Source organism: Notothenia rossii (assembly GCF_949606895.1).
Source record: "Notothenia rossii genome assembly, chromosome: 8".
In the NCBI taxonomy this organism is placed as follows: Eukaryota; Metazoa; Chordata; class Actinopteri; order Perciformes; family Nototheniidae; genus Notothenia; species Notothenia rossii.
The window spans coordinates 15,773,901-15,797,089 of record NC_136906.1 but is presented as its reverse complement, the minus strand read 5'-3'; the positions used below and the strand labels follow the sequence as shown (position 1 = coordinate 15,797,089).

Here is a 23,189-nt window from a genome sequence, read left to right as displayed (position 1 = left end):
AATTAGAAGTGAAAACAGGACTGCTAAAAATGTAATGTAGGATGTTCAGCATTGGCAACGTTAAATCCTGCTTAGTCATGTTTGTGCTTTTGTGTCCCTCCATTGGTTGAAGAATGGAACAACATCTCGAAATGCTGAAAATACCAGCTGCCTGAACAGCCCGAACAGAGATGCCTCAACTCTCCTGATAAAACTTGAACCTTAAGTAAATCTGGATTCATTCCAAGATACAAATACAAGCAACAGCCAGTGGTTATCACGTTCTTTAATTTACATAGATATACAGTTAAATTGACAGAAAACAAAAAAGATATTGCATTATGATTCTCCAGGTCCTTGTTGGTGCACTCACTGCAGAAACAGACACATGATTGGTGACATCAGATGAATTGTTGCAGGAGGCTCTGATGTCCTCTTTCCTTTTGAAGCAGCCCGGCACAGCGAGCCAGAAATAAAACCAACCGTTCTAATGATTTATCTTCATAATTCATCAACGAATGGTGTATTCAACAGCTGTCCACAAGATGCCATGGTCTTCTTGCCATCCACAAATTTGTTCGCAGCCTGTCAAGTAAAGGTCAGAGGAAACGCTTTAATTTAAAGCATTTTCTTAAGTGGTCAATTACAACTCTATTTAATTCATTAATAAAAGTTGTCACATTATATTATCTTTCTGCATTTATCGGTAGTGAAACTTTTGGGGTTTTTGTTATGTTAATCGTTCTCAATAAATAAATGCTGAGATGATTTCCTCATGTTTTAAATTCAACAAGTATTTTGTTTAACCGAAAATAAGATCTGAAGACACCTTCTGTTTTTTTTCTGCAAGTAATAGATTTTTAAAAACAGTTACCTGCTGATAATAATACATTTTCTGATAAAAAAATCAAAACTTAATTATTCACTTTTGACAAACAGCATCACCACCTGTACAGTAGAGACTCTCACCTTGACCACTTCGTCATGGGTGACACCATCTATGGCCTGGAGGATGGCGTCAGGGAGCTGGTACGCTGCAGTGCTCAGAGCCTGAGCCCCGATCTCCTCCATCAGACTCTCGGCGCTCTCTATTGACATCAGGTACTCTGCCTTCACCTGGTTCCTAAGCAGAGAAGTCAATCATATTGTTCTGGTACAAAGAAGGCTTCACCTTGGTCTGTCTAACGTTACTCAGTGAACTCACTTTGCTCTGATGACGTCCTCCTCCGATACATTTCCCTCTGCCACACCGCTCACCTGAGCAACGGCAGCTTGGATCACCTACACAGAGCACAAGCAGCAGTTTAGAGAAATGTAGACTCAGGCATCAATGCAGATTTTAGATCGGATAACATTTATCTTTGAATTAGTATATTAGTCAATCACCTCTCCTGCTGAGTCAGCTTGTGCAATGGTATATATGCCAAACAGGCCGGAGTCGGTGTATGAGGCATTGAAGGCTGTGGCCTGAAAGACAGCACATTTATTACTAATGCAAACACAGTAAGACTACACCAAATAATATCCTCTCTTTTTTAACTTACATCAAATGGCTGTGTGGTGGCTTTGGCAATACCCTGGCTCAGCTTGCTGGCGATGTTGGAGCCTCTCTTAATATGTGGCCCAGCTCCCAGGATCCTCTGCAGCACGGTGAAGGCATTAGCCTCTGCGCTTCCTGTCACACCGCCCTCGCTGGTAATCAGGGCGTGGACCAGGTCATCGTTGTTCTGCACACGCAGCTCACCTGCAAAAAACAATAGCATTATGAAAATGTTCCAGTGATAAATCTAAGAGGGTAATGTGTTATTAAACTGAACTTTCACCTCCGCGGTACACAGCCTGAGCCACAGGCGCTCCCGCCCCGCTGCGCTCACTCAGGACCCCCTCGCCCAACTGCCTTAGGACAGAGTGCTTCACACCTGCACGCAGGAATCAGACAAAACTAACGTTAACATGCAAATTAAGTGGAACAGAGCACACAAACTGAAAAACACCTTACATTCCCGGGATAGAAAAACATCCATAAAAGTGTATGTGTAATCACTTCAGGCATGCAGTGTTTGCTTGAAGGCATGTTTTATTCATTACATGTTCAACTAAACTAAATTAGTATCTCTGTTGGACTATATGTTTCTACCCCTGTGTTTGGGCTGAGGCTACATTTGAGGATTGTAAAAATCAGCTGTGACACTCACCTAGTCCTACAAGAGCCATTCTCCCAGTGGTGAAATTGTCCGCAACAAATGAATGCAGCTACAAGGGGGCGATAAGGAGAAGAAAAGTGTGTTAGAGCAAAATAAAAAAAGCTTATGTCACATATATTCATATGTTTTAATAAATAAGATTCATACCTGTGCAGAAGAGACACGGCCGACCATGTAGTCCGGGCAGTACAGAGAGTTGGACAGGGTATTTTTGTACGCTGCTTCATGCAACTTCTCAATAACACCTGCGGGAGAAGGTAGAAAAAAAACGGCAAGAACTTTAGTTAGCATGCTTCATAAATTACATCTTGTTTTCCATTCAGTGTGTTTAGTTTCCGTAATGTGACAAATGTCTCCTCACCTCCCCTCTCTGTCTCCCTTACCTGCATTTTTAAAAGGGGGATGATAAGGGGGGAAATAAATGGTTGTTTTTTTTGACAAGTATTTAAAATGTCACAAGAGATGGATAAACCACCAACACAGAATTTCAAGTTTTTTTACTATGTCTTTGAGCATTTTTAACATTAAATGTAAATCTAATGAGACCATGTGATGAGCCAATCCTACTGAAGAATTGCCAGTAATTCATGGACTAGTTTTTTAGAAAAGTCCAATGGCTTTTCAAGATTCAAAGATTTAAAGGCTTTATTGTCAAATGCTCACTAGTTACAGCGGCAGGCATACACAGTGACCATGACAATCTAAAGTCCCAGGAACCGCTGAACATACAATGAAACTTAAGACATCAAATAAATAATGAAATAAATAGTCCAACATAATGGTGCAGGAGACATAACTGTGCAAGTAAAGGAAGGAATAAGTCAAATGTGTACTTGTAGAATAGAATACAATGAAGTGTAAAGTAGTGGAATAATTACTCTAATGGAGTCATTTAAAGAGCATCTTGCAGGTTTTTATTTTTTCTACATTTATGCTTAAACTTGCTTGAAAATTACAATTAAAAAAGTGAATGCAGGATTTGATATGTTTTACGAGACATAAGGGCAGGAATTCAGAGGGAAAGGAGCAATTTTGAGCTCTGCTCTTAAAAAAGGCTTTTTTTTAACGTCATACGTCAAACGCGTCATATTACATCACACAGGGGACACATCTCCGCTCTCTGACCGCGGGTATAGTGGAGTTGCGTTGAGTAGAGCGGTTGTGTTTTAGTGAGCTGGTATTTTTTGGTAGTTTTACATTGTATTTCACCATTTGTAATCATGGTGCAGTATTGTGTTTGTGCAGGTTGCACAAATACCAGCCTGTCAGGACATCGAGTCCACAGTAAAAAGGACCGGAGCTAGCGTCCGTTCCTGGGTGCGTTGTGCATCCACCTCCCTGCAGCACATACTCTCCACAGCTTTATCAGGAAACCGTATTACTTCTCTCTCCCCCCTCCACTTCGCTGCTCTCTCTCTCTCTCCCCTCCGGTACACGGCACCGTAAGACATAGTGTGGAGTTGCATTAGGTAACGCTGTGGTGGCTGTACTGCTCCAGCCGTCTCCTTTGTGTTTGTTTGTTTCCCCCTGTCTGTGTTGTTTGTGTGGGCGTGGTGGCTGTCACTCCCGGCTCCCGGCTCAACCTCCACTCACCTGCTGCAATCAGCTGTGCACCCTCCCCGACTACACACCTGCTTTCCATCAAGCCATTTACAACGGCATATCAACGGAGGCTCCACAACCTTTCTCCGCCAGATCGTCAAGTATCAGCCGTATCTCGCGTCTCCACTCCGGTACACAGCACCGTAGTGTGGAGTTGCATTAGGTAACGCGAGATACGGCTGATACTTGCGCATTAGTTTCTGTTATGGATCAGTATCAACAGTCCTGACAGTAACGTTACTATATTATCAATGCTACTTTGGTTATAGCCTGATATATGATAGCTAACTTCACAATGTTGTGATGTGACGTTAGCTAACATTCTGTAGCTAACCCAGGTCACTCACCAAGATAGCTGCCCAGTTCTCCACTGGTTCTCCTCACACCACAGCTCAATTTCTCTCCGATGGCCGTAATTTCTTCTAATCCTTGGCTGCTCCTGGTCTCTTGGACGCCTAGCAGGCTCATAATTATAAGGTTGTGGTCCGTCATATGCATTCGAATATTCATGTTCAACTTCTTCTGTGTCTTCTGTGTCGAAACTAGCATTGGGATCCATGTTTATTAATACGTTACACCAGCCGCTCTCCCCCTTGTGTCCCCCGTGTTACGTCACATGCGGGAGGTCACGTGCCGAGGCTTTTTTATGCGGAAGTGAACATTTCTTACAAAAACGACGCCAGATGTCACTGTAGTGTATATTTCTGTATATTTTTTTGAAAATCTAGTGTATTCATCATTTTCCTACACATTTATTCACAGGTGTCTTTAACCTGGAAGTTGCTCTTTAAAGAACGCTGGTGGCATGGACTAAGTGTGCAGGCGTTACCTTTTACCAAATGTTTCTGATAGCCTTGAACCTAAAGTCCTTTGCGTACAATTTCTCTCCTTCGACTCAACTCCATTACCACAATGAGAAAGCAGGATGTTCAGAGCTGAACTGTTGCTACCGACCTATCTGAGGACACTGCTGAGCCAGAGCCTTGTCGATCTTCACTCTTGACGTCAGTCCGGACACCTCCCACGGCCGAAAGTCCTGAGCTGTGATCACGTTGACCAGATACTCAAATAATGAATCTCTGCACACACAGATACAGTCATGTTAACACTTACATAGTCATCAACATGGGAGTAGAGCAGCATTAAAGGCTCGACATAAAGAAAGCAGCACTTACATGTTGTCTCTCATGCATCCTGCCGTGTAGACGGTGGTCTCCCTTGTTGATGTCACACTGAAAGTAAACAGGTGACAACACAGATGTATCAATGGGGCTATAAGGTAACACTGGTATTTATTTTTAGACTGTCAGTGTGTGCATGTGCAGAGTACCATCACTGACCTCAGGCTGCCCCCCAGTGCCTCCAAACCACGACAGATCTTGAAGGCAGATGCACCCTTAGTGGTCTAAAACACAACACAAAGTATTTCAACAACTTTTTACAGCATGTGGGTGAAAAACAGGTTAAGATATAACAGTCCAATGGCTGAGATACTGAGATATCAAAGTACATTTACTCAGGTGAAGTACACAGTAAGCAGCTACAGAACACACAATCACAAGTTACCAGGTTTGCTGCCAGTCGCAGCACATGAGAGACGCCCTGGTTCTCCACAGTCTCATAGCGACTCCCAGCTTTCACAAACACACCGACACTGGACAGCGGGGAGTTGCTCTCCAGCGATGCTATCACCAGACCGTTGGGAAGTTTAGACACCTGAAGCAGCAACAACAATTGTTACTGCGAACTTAAAAATCAAACAATGTCCAGCGTGATTGTAGGCTGAAACAGATATGGGTATTTATATGTGAGCAGTGCCTACCTGGAAATTTGGGGGAGGGAGAGGTTTAGCTAAGGACGGCAGAGCGAGGGGTTCAGTGAGAGCTGGACTCCTCCTGGCAGCCGCATAGCAGCGTTTCTGTAGGAAGAGGAGACACACGATTTAACACAAGCAAGCATCTTGTTTTCTTTCACTGCTCTTGACTTGTGTTTTCCAGTTAAAAAGGGGTACAGACTCAACATAAGGATTAAAGAAAAATAAGTTTAACCAAAGACTGGCAATCATTTATCCTGTGAAACCTAAAGATGAGTTGTCTTTACTGACACCATTAGCATTGGAAAGGGACTGTCTGACAGCGAGGTAAAGCTGTCAAAATAAACTAAATATAGCAACAAATTAAACCAGCCTTAAGGTGGCTAAAATATTTTTCGCTTAGGCCCCAGTCCACAGCCCAGGAGCTGGTATGTTTCTAAAAACTGGAGCGATATTTACTGTTAGTAATACACTGACTATGGATAGGATCCCCTATCAGACAATCTGGACTATCCCTTTTGCCCACAAAGAGTAATATGACCTCTAATGTTTCCTTACGGCAGCCGTCACCTATCAACCTCTGATACAAGTACATGAGGGCTTAAGAGATACATTTGTGTTTCCCTGCCCCTCCTCCAAAGTAAATCTGAGGGGTCGGATCATATCACTAACAGGTAAGCAACAGGTTTATGCACTATATGAAGATATTTGTAGTATTATCAAGTTTGATGATTAAACTTGTTTTTTTATTACACATTGTCTAAGTCAGGAAAAACATTGTGTTTTTAAGATGTATTTCAAATGCAATATTTGTATTCTGTGTGCATGTTTGCAGACCTTTGATATTCAACATGCCCAATGTAGTTTTTGAGAAACAGCCATTTGTGTACTATAATTAGCCTTTGTGTATGGGACCTCATCCGTGTTGTTTTATATATAATAAAACATTTTTAAGTATTACCATGTGCCCAAAGATCAAATACAGCATGAAAAAGCCTAAAAGACTTGAACAATTTTATTGGGCACAAATAAGTAATGATAGTTTCCACCTCTGGCTGGTCATGCACTGACAGCCTGTCATAAAGCAGAGCTGGTGTGTCAGTGTAATGTTAGGTTGTCCCGAAATAACCCGTGTAACTTTACTAACATTACAGTATAAACACAAATAACATTACACATGTTTCCTGTAAAGTTTAAACAAAGCCTGTGGCCGTAAAATATCTGGTTGTCACTCAGCTATGACCACATTAAGGGGTGTTTTTCGTTTGGAGACACATCAACCAAAATATTTGGGAAAACCTTACCTGGCTTCTGACATGACCTTCAGGTTGCAGGAAGCTAACCAAAAACAAGCTACACAGCTATAAGTATTTAATAAACTGTTTTACTGGAAACGTAACGTTTAACAGGGCTTTCTGTACATGTGACTGACTTCAGGGTGTGATAATGAAACCATGAAAACAAGCCTAACGTTAGATTAACCTGCATTAGCTAGCCACCTAGCAAGCTAACTAGCCAGCAGGCTAACTGGAGCTTAATTCCCCTCTCAAGCAGTTCCAGAATCACAACGAGTTGAACTCCTGACGGTTACACGGCTTATATCAAACTGAGAAAAACGGGACTCACGGGGATATTGTGGAGGGATCGGATTCCTCTCATGACTCCGGTCTCCTTCAACCGGTACAGAAAGACAGATATGGCGGCTGGTGTCATATTACCCAGAATCCACTGCAGCTAGCAGACGATCAAAGATTATATAGGACTTCAAGATAAACTTTTGCAGGAGGTTCAAAGTTACCAAAACTATTATAAACGTAGTTGTGTGGTCGATAAATAAATTGATAGTGTACATAAATATATTCATTCTAAGATGTTTTCCCTAATTATGTATAGTTTAGGAGGGAGTCCCATTACTGCCAAGAAAAATGAGTATGAGATTTTAAAGGACGTGAGTGAAGCTTGAACAATAAAAGATAAATTATGAAGTAGCCTTTCATATATCAGGGCTTCAAATTGAGTCAAAATAAAATGCAATAAATAAAAACAATACGTAGCTTGGTCTAATATCTCTTTACTTTAGTGGACATTTTCCACTGGCTTTGCTTAAATATACACATATGCAAAACGTTGTAAGTTGTTTAAGGCCGTTTCTGAAATAACAAAATAAAAATTGCAATCTGAATAAATAATTTAAACTATTTATTAGAACCCACTCCATTAAAAGTCACTATGACACACATTACAAAAATAGAATCAACATATTACAGGTAGTAAAGACCATCATTCAGAACTTGCAAAGCATTACTTACAAAAACACAGCTCACGTATAGACAACTTTTTCACGGGTGACCTTCAGAAATATTCACAGAAAGATTATTTGGCCCATAGAGAATCTTTTGTGAAATGTTTAAATTTGTTTAACTATCTTTCTCACAGCTAATCACACCCCAATAAATACATCACATCGTTATAACAGTACAAAAATACACTATGTTGGCTTTTCACAGATTTGAGGTGTTCGGCCATCAAAACAGTACCGTAAACATACATCATACAGAGAGCCAGATCAGACTGCTGACTCGATCGTCAATCAGTAACTTAATATCCGTGGACCATATGTCTTTTGTCATCAAGGCAAAAATGGGACACAATTGTGACTCATTCCACAAGCAGACGTCGATCAAAACCGACTACTCTTTGTCGCCGGTAACAGCTCAATCAGCGCCGTGCCAGATCCCGGCATCCCATCTCAGTCAGCTGCTCTCCACAGCTCTGAGCTTTGTAGGGCACTGTCCCCTAATGAGGGTGCAATGAACAACCACGAAAGATTCAGACACTGTCGCTCAAATGTCGTTTGGCGTCCCGGGTAAGCAGCACATGTGGATGTCCTTCCTGAGCTGGAGAGACACACAGCTGAGCCAGCTGCGACTGGTGGGCATCTCCCCGACGATCTCCCACGCGTCCGTCTCATCACAGTACCTCTCGATCGTGTCGTGATATCTGCATGTACAGGGGAAGGAGCATTAGGAGTAGGAAGGCTGTAAATGTCTTTTGGTTTTAATGCAAAAAAAAAAGCCACTTCACATTCCTCTTTAAATTCCAACTGCATAAGAGCAGTTCATTACTTTTTATAAATAAATACAATATCTTACTGGGATTATTGCGGCCGATATTGTGATACGCCTCATGATAATGGAAGAAAATAATAATTTTATTTCATTTATACATTTTAAATGATCGTGCTGTAATGTTTTTCATGAGGATCTTCTTAAAAACAGAGTTTAAAAAAACTAATTAATGGAATTTTTCACATATTTGCCTTCCTCTGATTTGAATATTGCAATAGTCCATCTTGTGATGGTGATAACATTCAATTATCAACTGTTAAGCCCTAATTTATTGTCAAATCCTGGACTCATGCAGAAGTTCCTACTGGGATCAGATGACATTAAATTGCAGGGCTCAACGCTAACTTTTAAAAGTGGTTGCCAGGCTGGCAACCAGGCATCAGCTTTTGGTTGCCAAAACTGAAAATACAGTTGCCATTTTTAGTCACCTATTTTAAATAATTAAGATACTATAAAGTTATACATCAACTTAATAATAATTAGCACAATTATTTGAAACCTAAGTGGTAGGAAACTTGTCCACCCTCAATTGCTGGTATACAAAATACCAGTAGTGCAGCTGTTGTCATGTTTTTCACAGATCCCTCACAAATGAATTGAGCAAGTCAATAGTTTCGTCATCCGTTGTCTCCCTTTCAAATGTGAGTTTTCTTGACCTTTGTGCTGACCCCCACCATAGATCCATTGGTCCTTCGGCATTGAAGTCTTGGATTGGCCAGACTAATACATTTATAATGTTAAATACATGAAAACCATTCACAGTTAAGAATTAGATATTAATTAGTAATGCTGTAAATTACCTTTAAATATGTCTAACTATATTTTAAATGTGTTACCTTTTTATAGAAGTGATTATATTTGTATGCCAATATTTTCCTACGGTAAAGTTTATTTTTGCACTTTTATTTTGGTAGTAATAAGATCGGGACTCTTATTTTGAAGGAACTTTTACAGGAAGTGAATGGACAACATTCCTCTTTGCTTTTTGAGTTTACCTTGCGCTTTATCAGTTGAATCACTTTGAACATTCGTTTGAGATGTTGACGGGTTGGCCGAACTTTTTACCCCAGAGTCAAACAACTTAATTTGCTTCGCCATTTTTTGTAAAACAAACACACGGTGCACCGCGCACGCGAGTAAACGTACATCGCTGTCTGGCTCCGTAATCACACCAATGCACGTGCAACTTAAGTATCAGGTTCCGACTGGTCACAACAATAATTAAATATAACTCTTAATACAACAGATATTTAACATTTATCTATTTTGGGGTGCACATTTTGCTGTCCTTATTTCTTTATGTTAAAAACTGGTTGCCACGGATGGCAACCAAAGGCCAAGAAGTGGTTGACATTTTTTCTGAATGGTTGCCAATGGCAACCTGGTAACCGTTACCGTTGAGCCCTGCATTGACAAGCAACTTTTCAAAATGTTCCAGATGAGCCCCTCACCTGTCCCAGCCCTCTTCTCCTCCCAGGACGTAAATCTTTCCATCCACCACTGCCGCCCCGGGCCGGTACCGTCGTTCTTTCATTGGGGCGCACATGGTCCACTTGTTGGTCTTTGGATTGTAACACTCCACCTTATCTGTGTTCTCTGTTGAGGCGTGCCATCCTCCTGTGAGAATAAACAAGCGATCGTCATGATCTTGTTTGATTTCAATGTATATAAAAAGGTCTTGCTGTGTTGTTGTCGGGTGCTATAAAAGAAGATTGTAACTTTTGTAAATTAGTGCCCATTTCTGATTGTTTAAACGTTACAGCCAAACAAAAATATGTAACCTGACAAAAAAGAGAAAAAATTATCTGGGCTGAAAATGTCTTGCCACCACTGTAAGCAGTAATGATTTAAATAAATTATCTAAATATAAATGTAAATTATTCAAGCTCATATTTCATTACCACATACTTTGTACTTTGCTTAGTGCTGAGAGTCATCTCCCTCATGATGTTTTAGTTTCTAAAAAATATATGATTTTATAGTACATCAGATGTAAACAGTGGCCAACATAGGAATTACATGTTAGTGTGTAGAAATAACTTCTTATTGCGCACATTTATCCAAACACTTGCTTTGTATTTTATCAACATTTTATTTTGTATTAAATGTTGCACTCTCACTAAATAATGCTCTGAGGCACAATGGTGGGGAATAGCTGCTGTAAAGTGAGTTACATACCTATAACATAAACCTTTCCTTTGAGTGTGCAAGCAGCTGAACCGGAGCGGGCGATCTGCATGGAGGCAACCTCGGTCCACATCGAGCGTTTAGGGTTGTACACCTGAGCGAAGTCTGTGCCGTCACCATCCTCTAGAACGGCTCCACCTACCAGGACAGGTTGACACAAGCATAATAAGTGGTAAAACAGCAAATATTTTAGTCAGAAAGCACAACCTCAGGAAAAACGTTCACATGTGTAGCCTTTGTTTCCTACCAGTAACGTAGAGCAGTCCGTCCAGTGCCACCACAGCGGGGCTTGTGACGGCCATCTTCACTGACTCTGTGAACTGCCAGGAGTTGGTGTGAGGGTTGTAGCACTCCACAGAGTCCATGCGGGAACCCCCCTCCCACCCCCCCACTGCATACACAAAGCCATCCAGCATCACCAGGCCTGAGGGCAAGATTAACCAAATCAGTAATCAGATTTTATCTAAACATAACAGATATTTACCCCCACATGTTAATTAACTTAGCTAAGAGCTTCGATGTGTCCTGGCTCAGCGACGGAAACAAAACTTATGTGTGTAGTCTGTTTCTACACGGTAAAAAGTAATAATTATCTTTTAGGGTTGGGTTCCGAACTCTATCGACTGTGTTACATATCTATTCAAATGGGGCCAACTTTTAGTGCCTTGGAGGCAGAGTATATATATATCTGCAGCCATACCGCACCTCAGTGTCGTGTTTAATGTGCTAGCAGAGGAAAAGAGAAGCAGGTGTAGATTGTTCACAGAGAGTCTAGGTAACAGCATTCCACAGTGGTTCCAAGTCTGGTAACATTTTCCATACTCGACATACACACTCAATACAACACTTGTACACAAAATGCAAAGCTGGCGTTCTCACGTTATACACAGGTGATAGAGTGACAGGCTGAAAGTAGTGGTGAGATTCGAAAGGAAGATAGGGAAGGGGTTTACTTTGTGTGATGTATTTAGAAGTTTGGAACGGAAATGAAATTTTCTTAAATAAAGAGACAGTAAAAGAGCCACAAAAGGAGCCATAGGTTAATAGTTCAAATATGAACGTTACCCTATTCTACTCTTTCAACTAAAACTTGGCTATAATCAAAGATTATTAGCCAACACAGACAGATTTATGACATCTTATCAGATAGATTGCACATCTTCCAGCGCAGACTGAAAACTCATCTCTTTCGACTCCACTTTGAGCGATAGAATTACTAACAAAGAACTGCTAACAAAGCACTTATATACTAATAAAGGGCTGGCTTATCTAAAGCCAGTTGAGTAACACTTGAAATGTTTGTTTCTATGAAACCTGATTTACTTATATGATTCTGTTTTCTTCAAGGTTGTATCTTCCTGTTCGAATGTACTTATTGTAAGTCGCCTTGGATAAAAGCATCAGCTAAATGTAATGTAATGTTATAAATGAGTTTAAATCACTGAAAGGCCTTATCAGGTCCTATGTGTTGTTGTAGTGAGAGTGCCTCACCTAACTCAGAGCGAGCAACATTCATGGGAGCCATCTCCATCCAGGAGTCGAAGCAGGGGTCGTAGCGCCACATCTCCCTGCTGGCTGAGCCGTCAGGAAACTCTCCTCCTGCCAAATACAGAGTGGAGTCTGCAAAGGAGGAGCGGAGGAAAAAGACGTGTCACTTAGCTGCTGCTCATTTCAGAGAGAGGGGGACACAATGTGGAGTTTTGAATTGATCTCACCGGACACGACCAGCCCGTGTTTGCTCACAGCGAAGGGCAGGCAGGCCAGATTCTTCCACTGATTGGTCAGAGGATCGAAGCTCTCCACGCTGCGCAGCACCAGCTTGTCGTCCTCCCCGCCAACTGTCACTATCACATCAGCTGTCCCTGTTGCCGTGGTAACAGTAGTAGAAGAACAGAGAGACGTGAGCCGAGGCACGCTTGCCTTTGGATAGATATTCATCTAATCCCTGTAGGATACAATGTGGTCGTATACGGGGCTGTGACTGTTGTTGGGATTATTTTAAATCATACAGTATCTTAATCTGTTTGGTCAATTCTTTTTTGGTCCATAGACTGCCTCACAATTTTTACAATTTCTGTGCAAATTGACAGATCTAAATGTTTAGTTTTTGTTATGATGCCGCCAAACCCAAACATATTTGGTTTAATTAAATCCAGCAAATATTTACTTTTGAGAAGCTGGAACCTATGAATTTGTGGCATTTTTGCTTTAAACATGACTATTAAATCAATGATTACAATAGTTGCTGATAAACCTAGATTGACTGATCGATCAATCCACTAATCATGTCAGATGTAGAAGTTTGTGAGCACCTAACAGAGAGAATTTCTGAAACCAGATGCAAAAGCTGTCAAATATCCCATAGTAATCCCACAATCGCTTGAAAACCCCATTTTCTGGAATTGCAGATGAGTCGATAAGATTCAAAGTATGTCACAGTCACTTATATGATATGTGATATTTTTTCAGGAATAGCTATAGAAAGTGAACGTGTGTACCTGTGGACCTGCGCGGCCTCGCTCGGGGACAGTAGAGCTCTCCGCGGCGGTCCTTCAGCAGCAGGTAGTCCTTGGCCTCGGAGATGAGCTTCTGGCAGGCCTGGTTCTCCTTCACCACATCCAGAGACTCGATCACATCGTGGAGGTAGTATGGGCTGATGAGAGACAGGCGGATGTGTTCGAGGACCTTTGAGGGAAGGATTAGAAAAAGAACTCTAAGGAACTGCCACTGTGACGGTTATCACTGCTGGTTGGAAAGTCACAGGAGTTAAAAATGAAGCCAGGAACGCTTTAGCTAAGCACACTCACCGGATAAGATGTTAAGACAATTATTAGTCTGGTACAGTACATAACCCCTCATGACAGCACGAACAGTTTAATTTATACTTTTAGAGACATAGCTCAGCTTGAGCACTCCTCACAGGTTTCCTTTGATGGTTTCTTTCGACCTTCTGTAGAATGTAATGTTTGGAAATTATTAAGTATATCTGTTTTCATCTCCAGCATTGCAAACCAAAGAGTGCAAAATACATCAAAGGAAAAGAAGGCAACAATGACAGCAGACAGCGTTCTCCAGAGGTGGCATGTCATCCTTCATTTATGAATGTCTTAAAGACTAACAGCTGCTCAGCACTGTGACTCACCAAATAAAGAGATGCCTACTGCTCAATATATACTTCAAATGTATACATGAACAATAAAACATTATACAGGCATTCCTCTATCGGAGATTGTGTAAACTAACCTTTTCAAAGCTCTGTTTTCGAGTGGCACATTTGTTCAACCAGGACATGGCGGCCTCAAACACCAGCTCCTCTTTAGGCACATTGAGATAATCACTGGCGATTATTTCTGTCAGTTTGTCCACGCACAGAGACAGGAACTCCTCCTAGTGGGGAAAAAACAACACATGAAACTGTGAAAAAAATAAATCTTAACCCGTTTTGTATTAGGACAAAATATCAATGGATTTAACTAACAACCATTTTCTCCATTAAATCATGTAAACACTTATCTATACAATTAGTGAAGAAATGTCCCTCGCAATTTCTTAGTCTGTAACTTTGCCTCTTGATTGCTTGTTAAGTCTGCCCATAAATGCAAAACATAAAGAATATCAAATTCCCAATAAGCAGTGGAATTTTATGCAGTTTTATACATGTATTTTAATTCCAGTTCAGGATTTTTTTTACATAGTTGCTGGTGCTCAATTTAATAGGCTTTCTCTCTCCTCCCTCTCCCCACTGGACTATAACTCCCCGTGCACACTCAAAATCCAACACCAGACACTTTTATTTACGCTGCTATGGACAATCTTGCAATAAATGCACATTCTATGGACAATCTTGCACTAATGTACATTCCCAAAGATATTGATATTGAAATTGAAGTGACTGTTATTTTTTATCTATTGATTGTTTTTTATCTTAATGTGCGCATATGTGTCCGTTGATTGTGTATATAGGATATACATATTTGTATTAGGGCTGTACCCGAATATCCAAATATTCGTTTGTTGGAGAACTATTTCGGTTTCGTTATTTTATTTAATGTATTGAAATCTCCAATATCAAAGTAAGAGCTTGTGCCTTTTCAGGGGGTGCCAACACTTGACCATAAACGTTATAGTTTACTTTCTCCGTCTTTATATGTAGATATTATTTTTTCTCCATTAATCTCCGTCACGTTGTTTCCATAGCAACAACAACTTCCTGTCAACTGCGCTAACTCTCCTTCAAAATAAAAGCATGTCCATACAAAATAGAAAGCCAAGCCAAATTAACTGTCTTTAACCTGGAAGTTGCTCTTTAAGATATACAACTGCAACGAAAGTAACACACACAATGCAATATCCTTTTCAATTTCAAAGAACACTAATTGGGTTGTATATATTAACAAATAACTATAAAACAACAATACTGTAGAATAACAAAAAGAATGCCGTGAATAAACCAAATACACGCGTCGAAGCGGTTCACTGCCGCGCGGAACGAATATTAGCTGCTGATTACTACTGAATATCCGGAGCCCGAAAAATGGTATTCGGGACAGTCCTAATTTGTATACATATCTGTGTATTGTATAATTGTATTTTTGTATTCGGGATTGTTGGAAACGTCATTTCGATCTCTCCGTCTGTACACACAAACTGAAAGATTGACATTAAAGTTGACTTTGACTTAAGTGAAAACCTATTCAGTAAAGTTAGAACGATAAATTAATTTTTTTAAAGTTTTGAAAGCAATGTTTAGTTCAAACCTGATGTTGCCTTCCATGTTAAAGAACGCTCCCATTCACTTCCATACATGCTTATTAACTAAACACAGCAAATACCCAAGCCCCAGATATCAGCATGTAGACTGAAAAGGTTTGATCAGCGTTTCTCACCTGCTGAGAAACGCTGCTGAATTGCTCATGAATGTACTCCATGCTGCGTTTTTCCAACACCTTACAAGAATGGGCCTCGGCGAAGCAGTGAATCCCCACACAGTTCATCTCGTCCATCTGACACTCCATAAAGCGACAACAGGCCTCTCGGACGGCCATCACGTCCAACAGGTTGGCTGCTGCCAGCAGAGCCTGGAACAAATGTTGTTGTTTTTCAGGACAGATTATTTAGAGGAAGGGCGCCAGTGAAGAAGAAAGAATGGCTGGTACCTTACCTGCACATTTGCTTTAGAAATGTAGACCTCTGAGGTGTAGGCGTAGCTCACCAGCATGCCAATCATCTGAGGCTCAACTCCATTAATGGCAACACGTTCCTGTTTGGACTCTATCAGGTCAGTGGAAAACATTGCCTGGAGAGATGGAGGAAACACCCAAAAATCTTAACTGTTTACATGAATTTGTAGCGTATGAACATCTGGACTCCTTGAGTTGTTGGTCCAAAGAAATGTGGGACCTTGTGAGAACTTGACTATTAACATTGAATGTTTTTTTAGACTAATATTGCCAAAGCTAGATGTATTGAATCATTGTAATGAAACCGTAATCCATGCATTTATATCTTCCAGGCTTGATCATTGCAATGTCCTTTTCTCTGGTCTGTCCAATTCTGATACTAGAACTGTTCAGTTTCAGTAGTCCAACATTATGAAGCCAGAAACGTGACAAAAACTAGAACGTTTTACCATATAACATGTTGGCCTATCCGTAGTGGTTACAAGGCCATGCTACAAGGCTAATAAAGCCATACTCTAAACTGTCACTCTCTTGATGCTGGTCGTTCCTTCAGTTGCTTCAGATCTCTGTCGGAAAGGGCTGTCTGACAGCAAGGTAGAGCTGTGAAAATATTTAAAGTATAATACATAAACCTTTTTGGGAGGGATTTTTTGTCCACAGCACTACACTGTTATTCTGTAGTACTTCTGTGCTGGTCCTCTTGTCCATCTACTCGCATAAGAACCTCATCCAACTACACTTCAAAGAATCCGATCTATCCCATTGTCATTGCATTTTTTGTCACTTTTTTTTGTTTACCGTAATTTTCGGACTATAAGGCGCACCTGAATATAAGCCGCAGCAGCTAAATTGAATGATGTGTACATATATAAACCGCACTGGACTATAAGCTGCAGGTGTTTTAATGTTTAATTACCATATGTAAGGGTTCGTGCACAGAGGGGATTGTCGGGAAAGAGATGGCTGTTTCAGGAAGCTCCCATTTATTAACATTTCAACAATCAAGTTGCATATTTCCATAACGTATTCAAGTGTTACCATTTAGTGCAATAGTAGCTACAGAACATGTACTGTGCTGTGTAAACTGTACTGTATCACATAGCGTTTCAGACACACAAACTTTTCAACTTTCAAACTTAAATGGTGCGCTCCCAGCGCACGTACCGGCAGTGATCTACAGCAGCGGTTTTCAACCAGTGGTACGGGGACAAACTGTCTCGCTCTCGTAATGTCTGTCTTGCTCTCGTTCCGTCTCTCGTACCACTCTCGGTTCCACTTTTACTTTTGCGCGCTACCTGTCTCATTCTTTTCCGGCCTCCAGCTTTTCCTGCTGGAACCCGCCGCTTAAAGTTGGGGGTCCGTGGACCGGCCATAGAGCCCATAGAGTTAAAGGTGGTGGCCGTTAGCTGTAAAAATCCATAGATTAGCCGCACCTTTATATAAGCCGCAGCGTCGAAAAATGGGGGAAAAAAGCGCGGTTTATAGTCCGAAAATTACGGTACTTGTATCAGGGTTCTTACACCTTTTCCAAAGTCAAATTCAAGCAGTTTAAGCATTTTCAAGGTGCATTTTCAAGCTTTTCAAGCTTTTCAAGCATCTTACATACACGTACTTATACTCAAATGATTATTTCCCTACCTCACATTAAATCAGATTATCTTAATGCTATAAACAACCAAATGTGTGTTTCGTGATAGCATTCTACATGACGATGAAAAATTAAAGAAAAGAAAACTAAGTTTAATATTTCAAAATGAGTTACCCATCTGTACGTAGACTGGGCATCCCATATAACCTGGCGGAGCCGATATACAACAATCAGCCAAATAACTTTTCAATACATTATTGATTACTATTTTTTAGGTACTTTTAGGTTGGCAGTAAACACAAGTCAGAGGTAAATGGTGTACTTTTCCTCCACTATATACATTTAATACCTTCAGTTACTTTACAGATGTGGATGAATGATGCGAAATATAATCAAGTGTTAAATCAGACTTTAGTTCCACCTGGAGTAAATTCACACGCTACCCTGCAGTATACAAAGTCATTCAGACTAGCTGCACCTTTACCAGCTTTGAGAACACTTTAATGACCAATCATTATAAAACATATCGTATATTATTATTCTGAAATGGACCAATCTGCACAATGACTACTTTTACTGTCGCTACTTTCACTATATGTTGATAATACTTTTCTACTTTTACTTGAACATTTTGAATGCAGGACTTTTACTGTAACAGAGTATTCCTACACTCTGGTACTTCTACTTTTACTCAAGTACAACATCTGAGTACTTCTACTTTCACTACAAGATCTGAGTACTTCTACTTTTACTCAAGTACAGTTTCTGAGTAGGCCTACTTATTCCACCTCTGGTAGCGTATTAGCCTGAATTGTAGCCACAAAATCACGCAGAGCTGCATAAAAATAGACTCACAATGGTAACAAGTGGAAAATAATATTTACAAATGTGTACAATGATTTGTAGGTAATTTTGACTACTCAAGACACCTGACTTATACATATTCAAAGGAAGACTGTGTTCATTCTACAATTATATGGGATTAACACTAGCACCGCCATCGGGTCAATTTGACCCACAGCTGTTTTTTTTATTGTATGTAACTTTTTTTCAATAAAATATTAAAGTCTCCCAGTCCGTGACTTTTCCTGAAAGTCTGTTATGTAGCACCCTCTGTTAAAAATTGTCAATATGAAGTCAGATGGAAGAAATCGCCCAAAAAATTGCCATTTATACCTATTTCCGCCAGCGGGTCCTATTGTCCCCACCACTTTTCACGCTATTGATTTCGCGTGTAAACATAAACAGGGGCGCCGTAAGGGGGTGAAAAGTTAGGACGATTCTAAGGGCCCGTGACTGACGGGGGCCCAAAAATGTTTAGAACATTAAGAAAAAAAATGTAAGTAACCTTTCATCAATTCTCAATAATTAACATTAATAGAACGTTATATTGATAAAGTCCTCACTAAACTTACGATTCATTTACCTTATTGTCTTCCAAAAGTTAATTATCCAAAGCCTCTGTACACCCCCTTCTATTTACATGTAATGGTTTGGTCCTGCCTCCAAACGCGGTGCGGCACCGGCACTTGCAGAAAGTGAAAACATGTGAGGAGGGATGCTAGTACTTAGCCTACACTTGTGTTGTACGATGTCTCAACGACTCAAAAAGTCAGGCTCTAAGAAAAGAGAAAGGAGAGAAAGACAAGAGAGAGGGACTAAAGGGCGACAGTATGTCACCCAGTTTTTCACAAGAAAAGGTGTGGTCCATGAGTGGTGGAAATTATTCTGTTAGCTAATGTTTTGTTTTTACTAAGCTGACATTAAGTAGACTACTGTTAATATCTTTACAGAAAATTCAAAGGTTTTTCATTTCACTGCTCTTTTAGCTGACATTTAAAAAGGTAGGGTAGGTAATTCACTTCAGAAACACTTTGTTTTATTCCATGGAATGCTCTTAACATCCCGATAGCAATGAATATATTAAATGCTTTGACAATAAATATATACAAACATTTAATATGTGGAAACCGTGGCGCTTTAAAAAGCACGAACAATCATCTGAGCCGGCCCGGCTAAAATAACTGGATGGCCTACCTGCCTGTCAGCCTTCCATCTGTGCACAAACTTATATCGTGCCCTCATTGGTCATGTTCGCGTTTGTGTGTGTTGGAGGAGGGGCTCTGTAAGGAAGTCTGAAGGAAGGGGCAGATTTTTTTTGGTTGTGTACTTTCAAATTCTAGCGCACTCGAGCTGGTTTTTCCATTCTTACCTGCTTACCTTTCATAAATGCAGACACATTTTTAGCGCCTATTCATACTAAATCAGTTGTCCCTCCCCTGGTGCCAGGACCAACAGATCCATCGGTAAGTTCAGCAGCCCTGTCCCCCCATAATGCTGAACCTGAACCAGCTTTTCTCCCAACTGAAGGAGGTGAGCAGCATTGTGTTGAATGACATGAAACTGAACATATTTGAAGGGCGATATTTTTATATATATATATATATATATATATATATATATATATATATATATATATATATATATATATATGTCAAAACAAAAAGCTAACATCTAATTTTAATTATACATTTCAAACAGTATTTTCCCACATAGCCAATGATCTATATAAAACAAAAAACTGCTTTTAGTCTATTTGGATGATGGACAATTTGAAGCGTTGAGTGAGTCTGTATTAGGTAAACTACATGTTAATAACCGACATTTTGGTTATGATATTAATACTAATGTTATTATATTAAAGCCCCCGGGCCGTATACGGACCGCTAGACCATTTGGTAAGGCCCTCGAGGTAATTTATAAACAAAGTGGCCTGTGCCTGGTGGTGGGGCCCAATGTGATATATTTTCATGGGGCCCAAAATCCCTGGCGGCGTCCCTGAACATAAACATGACGTGTTGCTATAGCAACACCCTTTGTCTACTGCGGTTCCGTATAGATAGATAGAGAGAGATAGAGAAAGAGAGAGAGAGAGAGATTGATAGCGACAGTCAGTAGTGAAGGAACGGGCTCCCGCTCACGGGAGACTGCTCGCGCTGCGCTCCGCAGCAAACAGCTGTTTGCTTTCCACCCAACAACGACAACCGCCTCACGAAACGATATGTTGTAGTGTTAATAAACGAAACAATTTAACAAAATTGCTTGTCAAAATACCAATACCACAGGACCATTTTTTTTCTTTTTAAGCAATATGTTTAGTGGCCCGAGCGGGCAAATTGAAATTACGTTATGCTGGCCGGGGTGTCTAAATAGTGCTTCTGGGACAGCGGGCCATTTATAATGTCGAGCCCTGTATATCATATGAAAAGCAGAGAGTCCACAGATTCTATTGGTAGCCTATACGTTTCATCCCTATGCGATCAAAAGAATATTAAACTTGTTTTGGCAAATTCAGATGATAAATACAACTTTGACGCTTGTAAAGGCATAATTACAAGCGGAGAACGGAGTAATTTAACGTCACAGCAAGCGTAACAACAGCCGGTGTTTCTTGTGAGTGTTTCCCCGGTACACGAACACAATACACACAAACACACACACACTCGCGAGCTTTCCCCAGGCCACTAATACAAACGAAAATGTGTCTTCGGGTCAATGTGACAGATTTCGATAGAGCAAATCACATTTGATTTAGGCACGAAACATACTACCAGTAGAAATACATTGCTTTTAAAATCGTTCTGTGTCGAATCAATAGATTATATTTCGTGACTGTAACACGAAATGCCGTGAGAATTACTGGGTTGAATTACAAGTGAGTGCTTCATCCTCTGAACACCACATAATGGCGACAGTAACGCACATAACATAGGTACGCTCCTCTGAAATGATTGTCCCCTGCAATTATTATCCCTCATCGAGTTCGCTATTCAGCTTGCTAATGTTGGCTTAAACAAACGTAACATGCAACGTTAGCCTAATCTAAAATGCTCTACTACGGCGTATCTCTCATTTGGCTCGTCAGCGCAAACTCTCCCATCGTTCTTTTTTGCAAACTTTGCAGGAGACTACTCGTGGGCTTGACCCTCGTCTTAGCCATGGATTGTAATTGTCTTCTGCTAGCCAACGCTCGTTGAAACTGCAACCTCCTGGCATACTGTCATCTATCACTCTCATCAGAATGCCCAGGTCACACACCTAACAAAAACACTTGCAGGTCACGCGCAGAGCGCGGGAAGGCCGGAGAGGAGCTGTTTTATGTAAAAGCGAAGCAATTAAGCTCGCTCCGACTTCTTTATTTTTCTTTTAATCTAAAAAGCGAAGTAAAGCATTTACATTTTCAAGTACTTTATCCCAAATTCAAGCACCATTCCCAAAATTCAAGCACTTTCCCAACCTTGAAAACACCACGTCAAATTTCAAGCATTTTCAAGGATTTCAAGCACCCGAACGAACCCTGTTGTATGCACTGTATGATGCATCACATTCCATGCAATCTTCGTAATTGTCAAGTCAGTGTATTGGGTATCTTCACTTTAACAGAAATTGAGTGATTGATGGAGTGATTGATTGAGTGTGTCACTGCCATGACTGTGGTGACGGAGAGCTGTGTTTACCTGGAAGTAAGAGCTAAAGGAGGCCAGCACAATGCGATGGCAGGGGAACTCCTTGCCTCCGCAGCACAGGGTCACATCACAAAAGGCGTTGTTGAGCCTCAGGCTGTTGAGGCCCTGCAGGACGGTGTTGGGGTGCCTGGCCTCCACAAACAGGTAGTCTTCCTCGCTGCTCACCGAGGCCGGGGGGGCGGCTGCAGCTGTGTCCTCCTGGATCGGGAAGGTGCCGTTTATAGTGGATGGCGAGGGCAACACGGCGTGGACGGCGATTATTTCAGCCATTTCTCACTTTGTAGTGGGGAGACAAACAGACAGCACAGTTGGAACACCTTGACTGTCAATTCACGTTTTAGATAAAACTGACAGTTTAAAGATTAGCCGGTCAACACTTATTTTCAGTAAGTTAATTGCTGTTGCCATGTGTAAAAGTCGCAGGAGAAGCAACACGACGGAGAGAGGACCTGAGATTACCTGTTAGTTAGCGGACTAATTAGGTTTAGCGAATCATAGCCGATATCTCTCTCTAGTGATATGATATTCTTCGTTTCAGCAGAATACATACAAGGCACAGGCAGGGGATATAAAGCATTCAGCAGTTGTAAATCATAATACCTGTTAGACACGATCGTGACCACAACAGTACGAGCCCACCCTCTGCAGTCAAACGGTAACGACAGGGCTTTAAAGCCTCTCCCCGGAAGTCCTGCCCCACAGCACAAGAGCAATAACCCCAAGTACTTCCGGCTTTGTGTAAATTCCCAAGCTGAGAAAAAAGTGTAATGTTTGCACCAAAGTCTTTAATGCATTTGTTTTACTATTATATGCCATACGTTACTTTAAGACTAGAAGGATCATCTTACATTGTGTAAAACTAGTCATAATATCAAAACTGAGTGTATAAATGAAAACATTAAATTATTCAAAACCTTTTTTATTATCCAGACTTGTAGTAGATTCCACATAGGCCTCTATATACATGCAGCATGTTTAAAGA

General features: G+C 40.7%; 2 protein-coding genes across 3 annotated transcripts; both read right to left on the bottom strand.

Moving 5' to 3' along the window:
- Nucleotides 1-250: 250 nt before the first annotated feature.
- Nucleotides 251-7,374, bottom strand: uqcrc2a (ubiquinol-cytochrome c reductase core protein 2a). Its single transcript, XM_079641721.1, has 14 exons — nt 7,225-7,374; nt 5,608-5,703; nt 5,352-5,501; nt 5,126-5,190; nt 4,961-5,017; nt 4,740-4,864; nt 2,331-2,428; nt 2,175-2,232; nt 1,803-1,898; nt 1,524-1,723; nt 1,366-1,446; nt 1,184-1,260; nt 949-1,102; nt 251-564 (listed from the first exon to the last, which is right to left on the bottom strand). The coding sequence occupies exons 1-14, from the start codon at nt 7,309-7,311 to the stop codon at nt 481-483; spliced, it is 1,428 nt and encodes a 475-aa protein (XP_079497847.1). The 5' UTR covers nt 7,312-7,374; the 3' UTR covers nt 251-480.
- A 408-nt stretch (nt 7,375-7,782) lies between these two features.
- LOC307014045 (kelch-like protein 24) lies at nt 7,783-22,912 on the bottom strand. 2 transcript variants are annotated; one of them, XM_079641719.1, is made up of 12 exons: nt 22,808-22,912; nt 22,199-22,483; nt 16,075-16,209; nt 15,800-15,991; nt 14,157-14,300; nt 13,412-13,598; nt 12,629-12,775; nt 12,405-12,533; nt 11,161-11,337; nt 10,905-11,051; nt 10,178-10,343; nt 7,783-8,598 (listed from the first exon to the last, which is right to left on the bottom strand). In XM_079641719.1, the coding sequence occupies exons 2-12, from the start codon at nt 22,475-22,477 to the stop codon at nt 8,442-8,444; spliced, it is 1,860 nt and encodes a 619-aa protein (XP_079497845.1). In that variant the 5' UTR covers nt 22,478-22,483; nt 22,808-22,912; the 3' UTR covers nt 7,783-8,441. The 2 variants fall into 2 exon arrangements, with proteins under 2 accessions (XP_079497845.1, XP_079497846.1); XM_079641720.1 differs by lacking the exon at nt 22,808-22,912 and adding an exon at nt 22,667-22,805.
- Nucleotides 22,913-23,189: the final 277 nt, after the last annotated feature.

Excerpts from the sequence above, each read along its gene's own strand:
- uqcrc2a (XM_079641721.1), bottom strand. The coding sequence starts at position 7,311 with ATGACACCAGCCGCCATATCTGTCTTTCTGTACCGGTTGAAGGAGACC. Across the intron at positions 5,018-5,125 it reads GCACTGGGGGGCAGCCTGAG|TGTGACATCAACAAGGGAGA; the intron begins GTCAGTGATGGT and ends GTTTACTTTCAG. Across the intron at positions 565-948 it reads CCCATGACGAAGTGGTCAAG|GCTGCGAACAAATTTGTGGA; the intron begins GTGAGAGTCTCT and ends TTTACTTGACAG.
- LOC307014045 (XM_079641719.1), bottom strand. The coding sequence starts at position 22,477 with ATGGCTGAAATAATCGCCGTCCACGCCGTGTTGCCCTCGCCATCCACT. Across the intron at positions 11,338-12,404 it reads TGTTGCTCGCTCTGAGTTAG|GCCTGGTGATGCTGGATGGC; the intron begins GTGAGGCACTCT and ends TCTTGCCCTCAG. Across the intron at positions 11,052-11,160 it reads CGGACTGCTCTACGTTACTG|GTGGAGCCGTTCTAGAGGAT; the intron begins GTAGGAAACAAA and ends CTGTCCTGGTAG.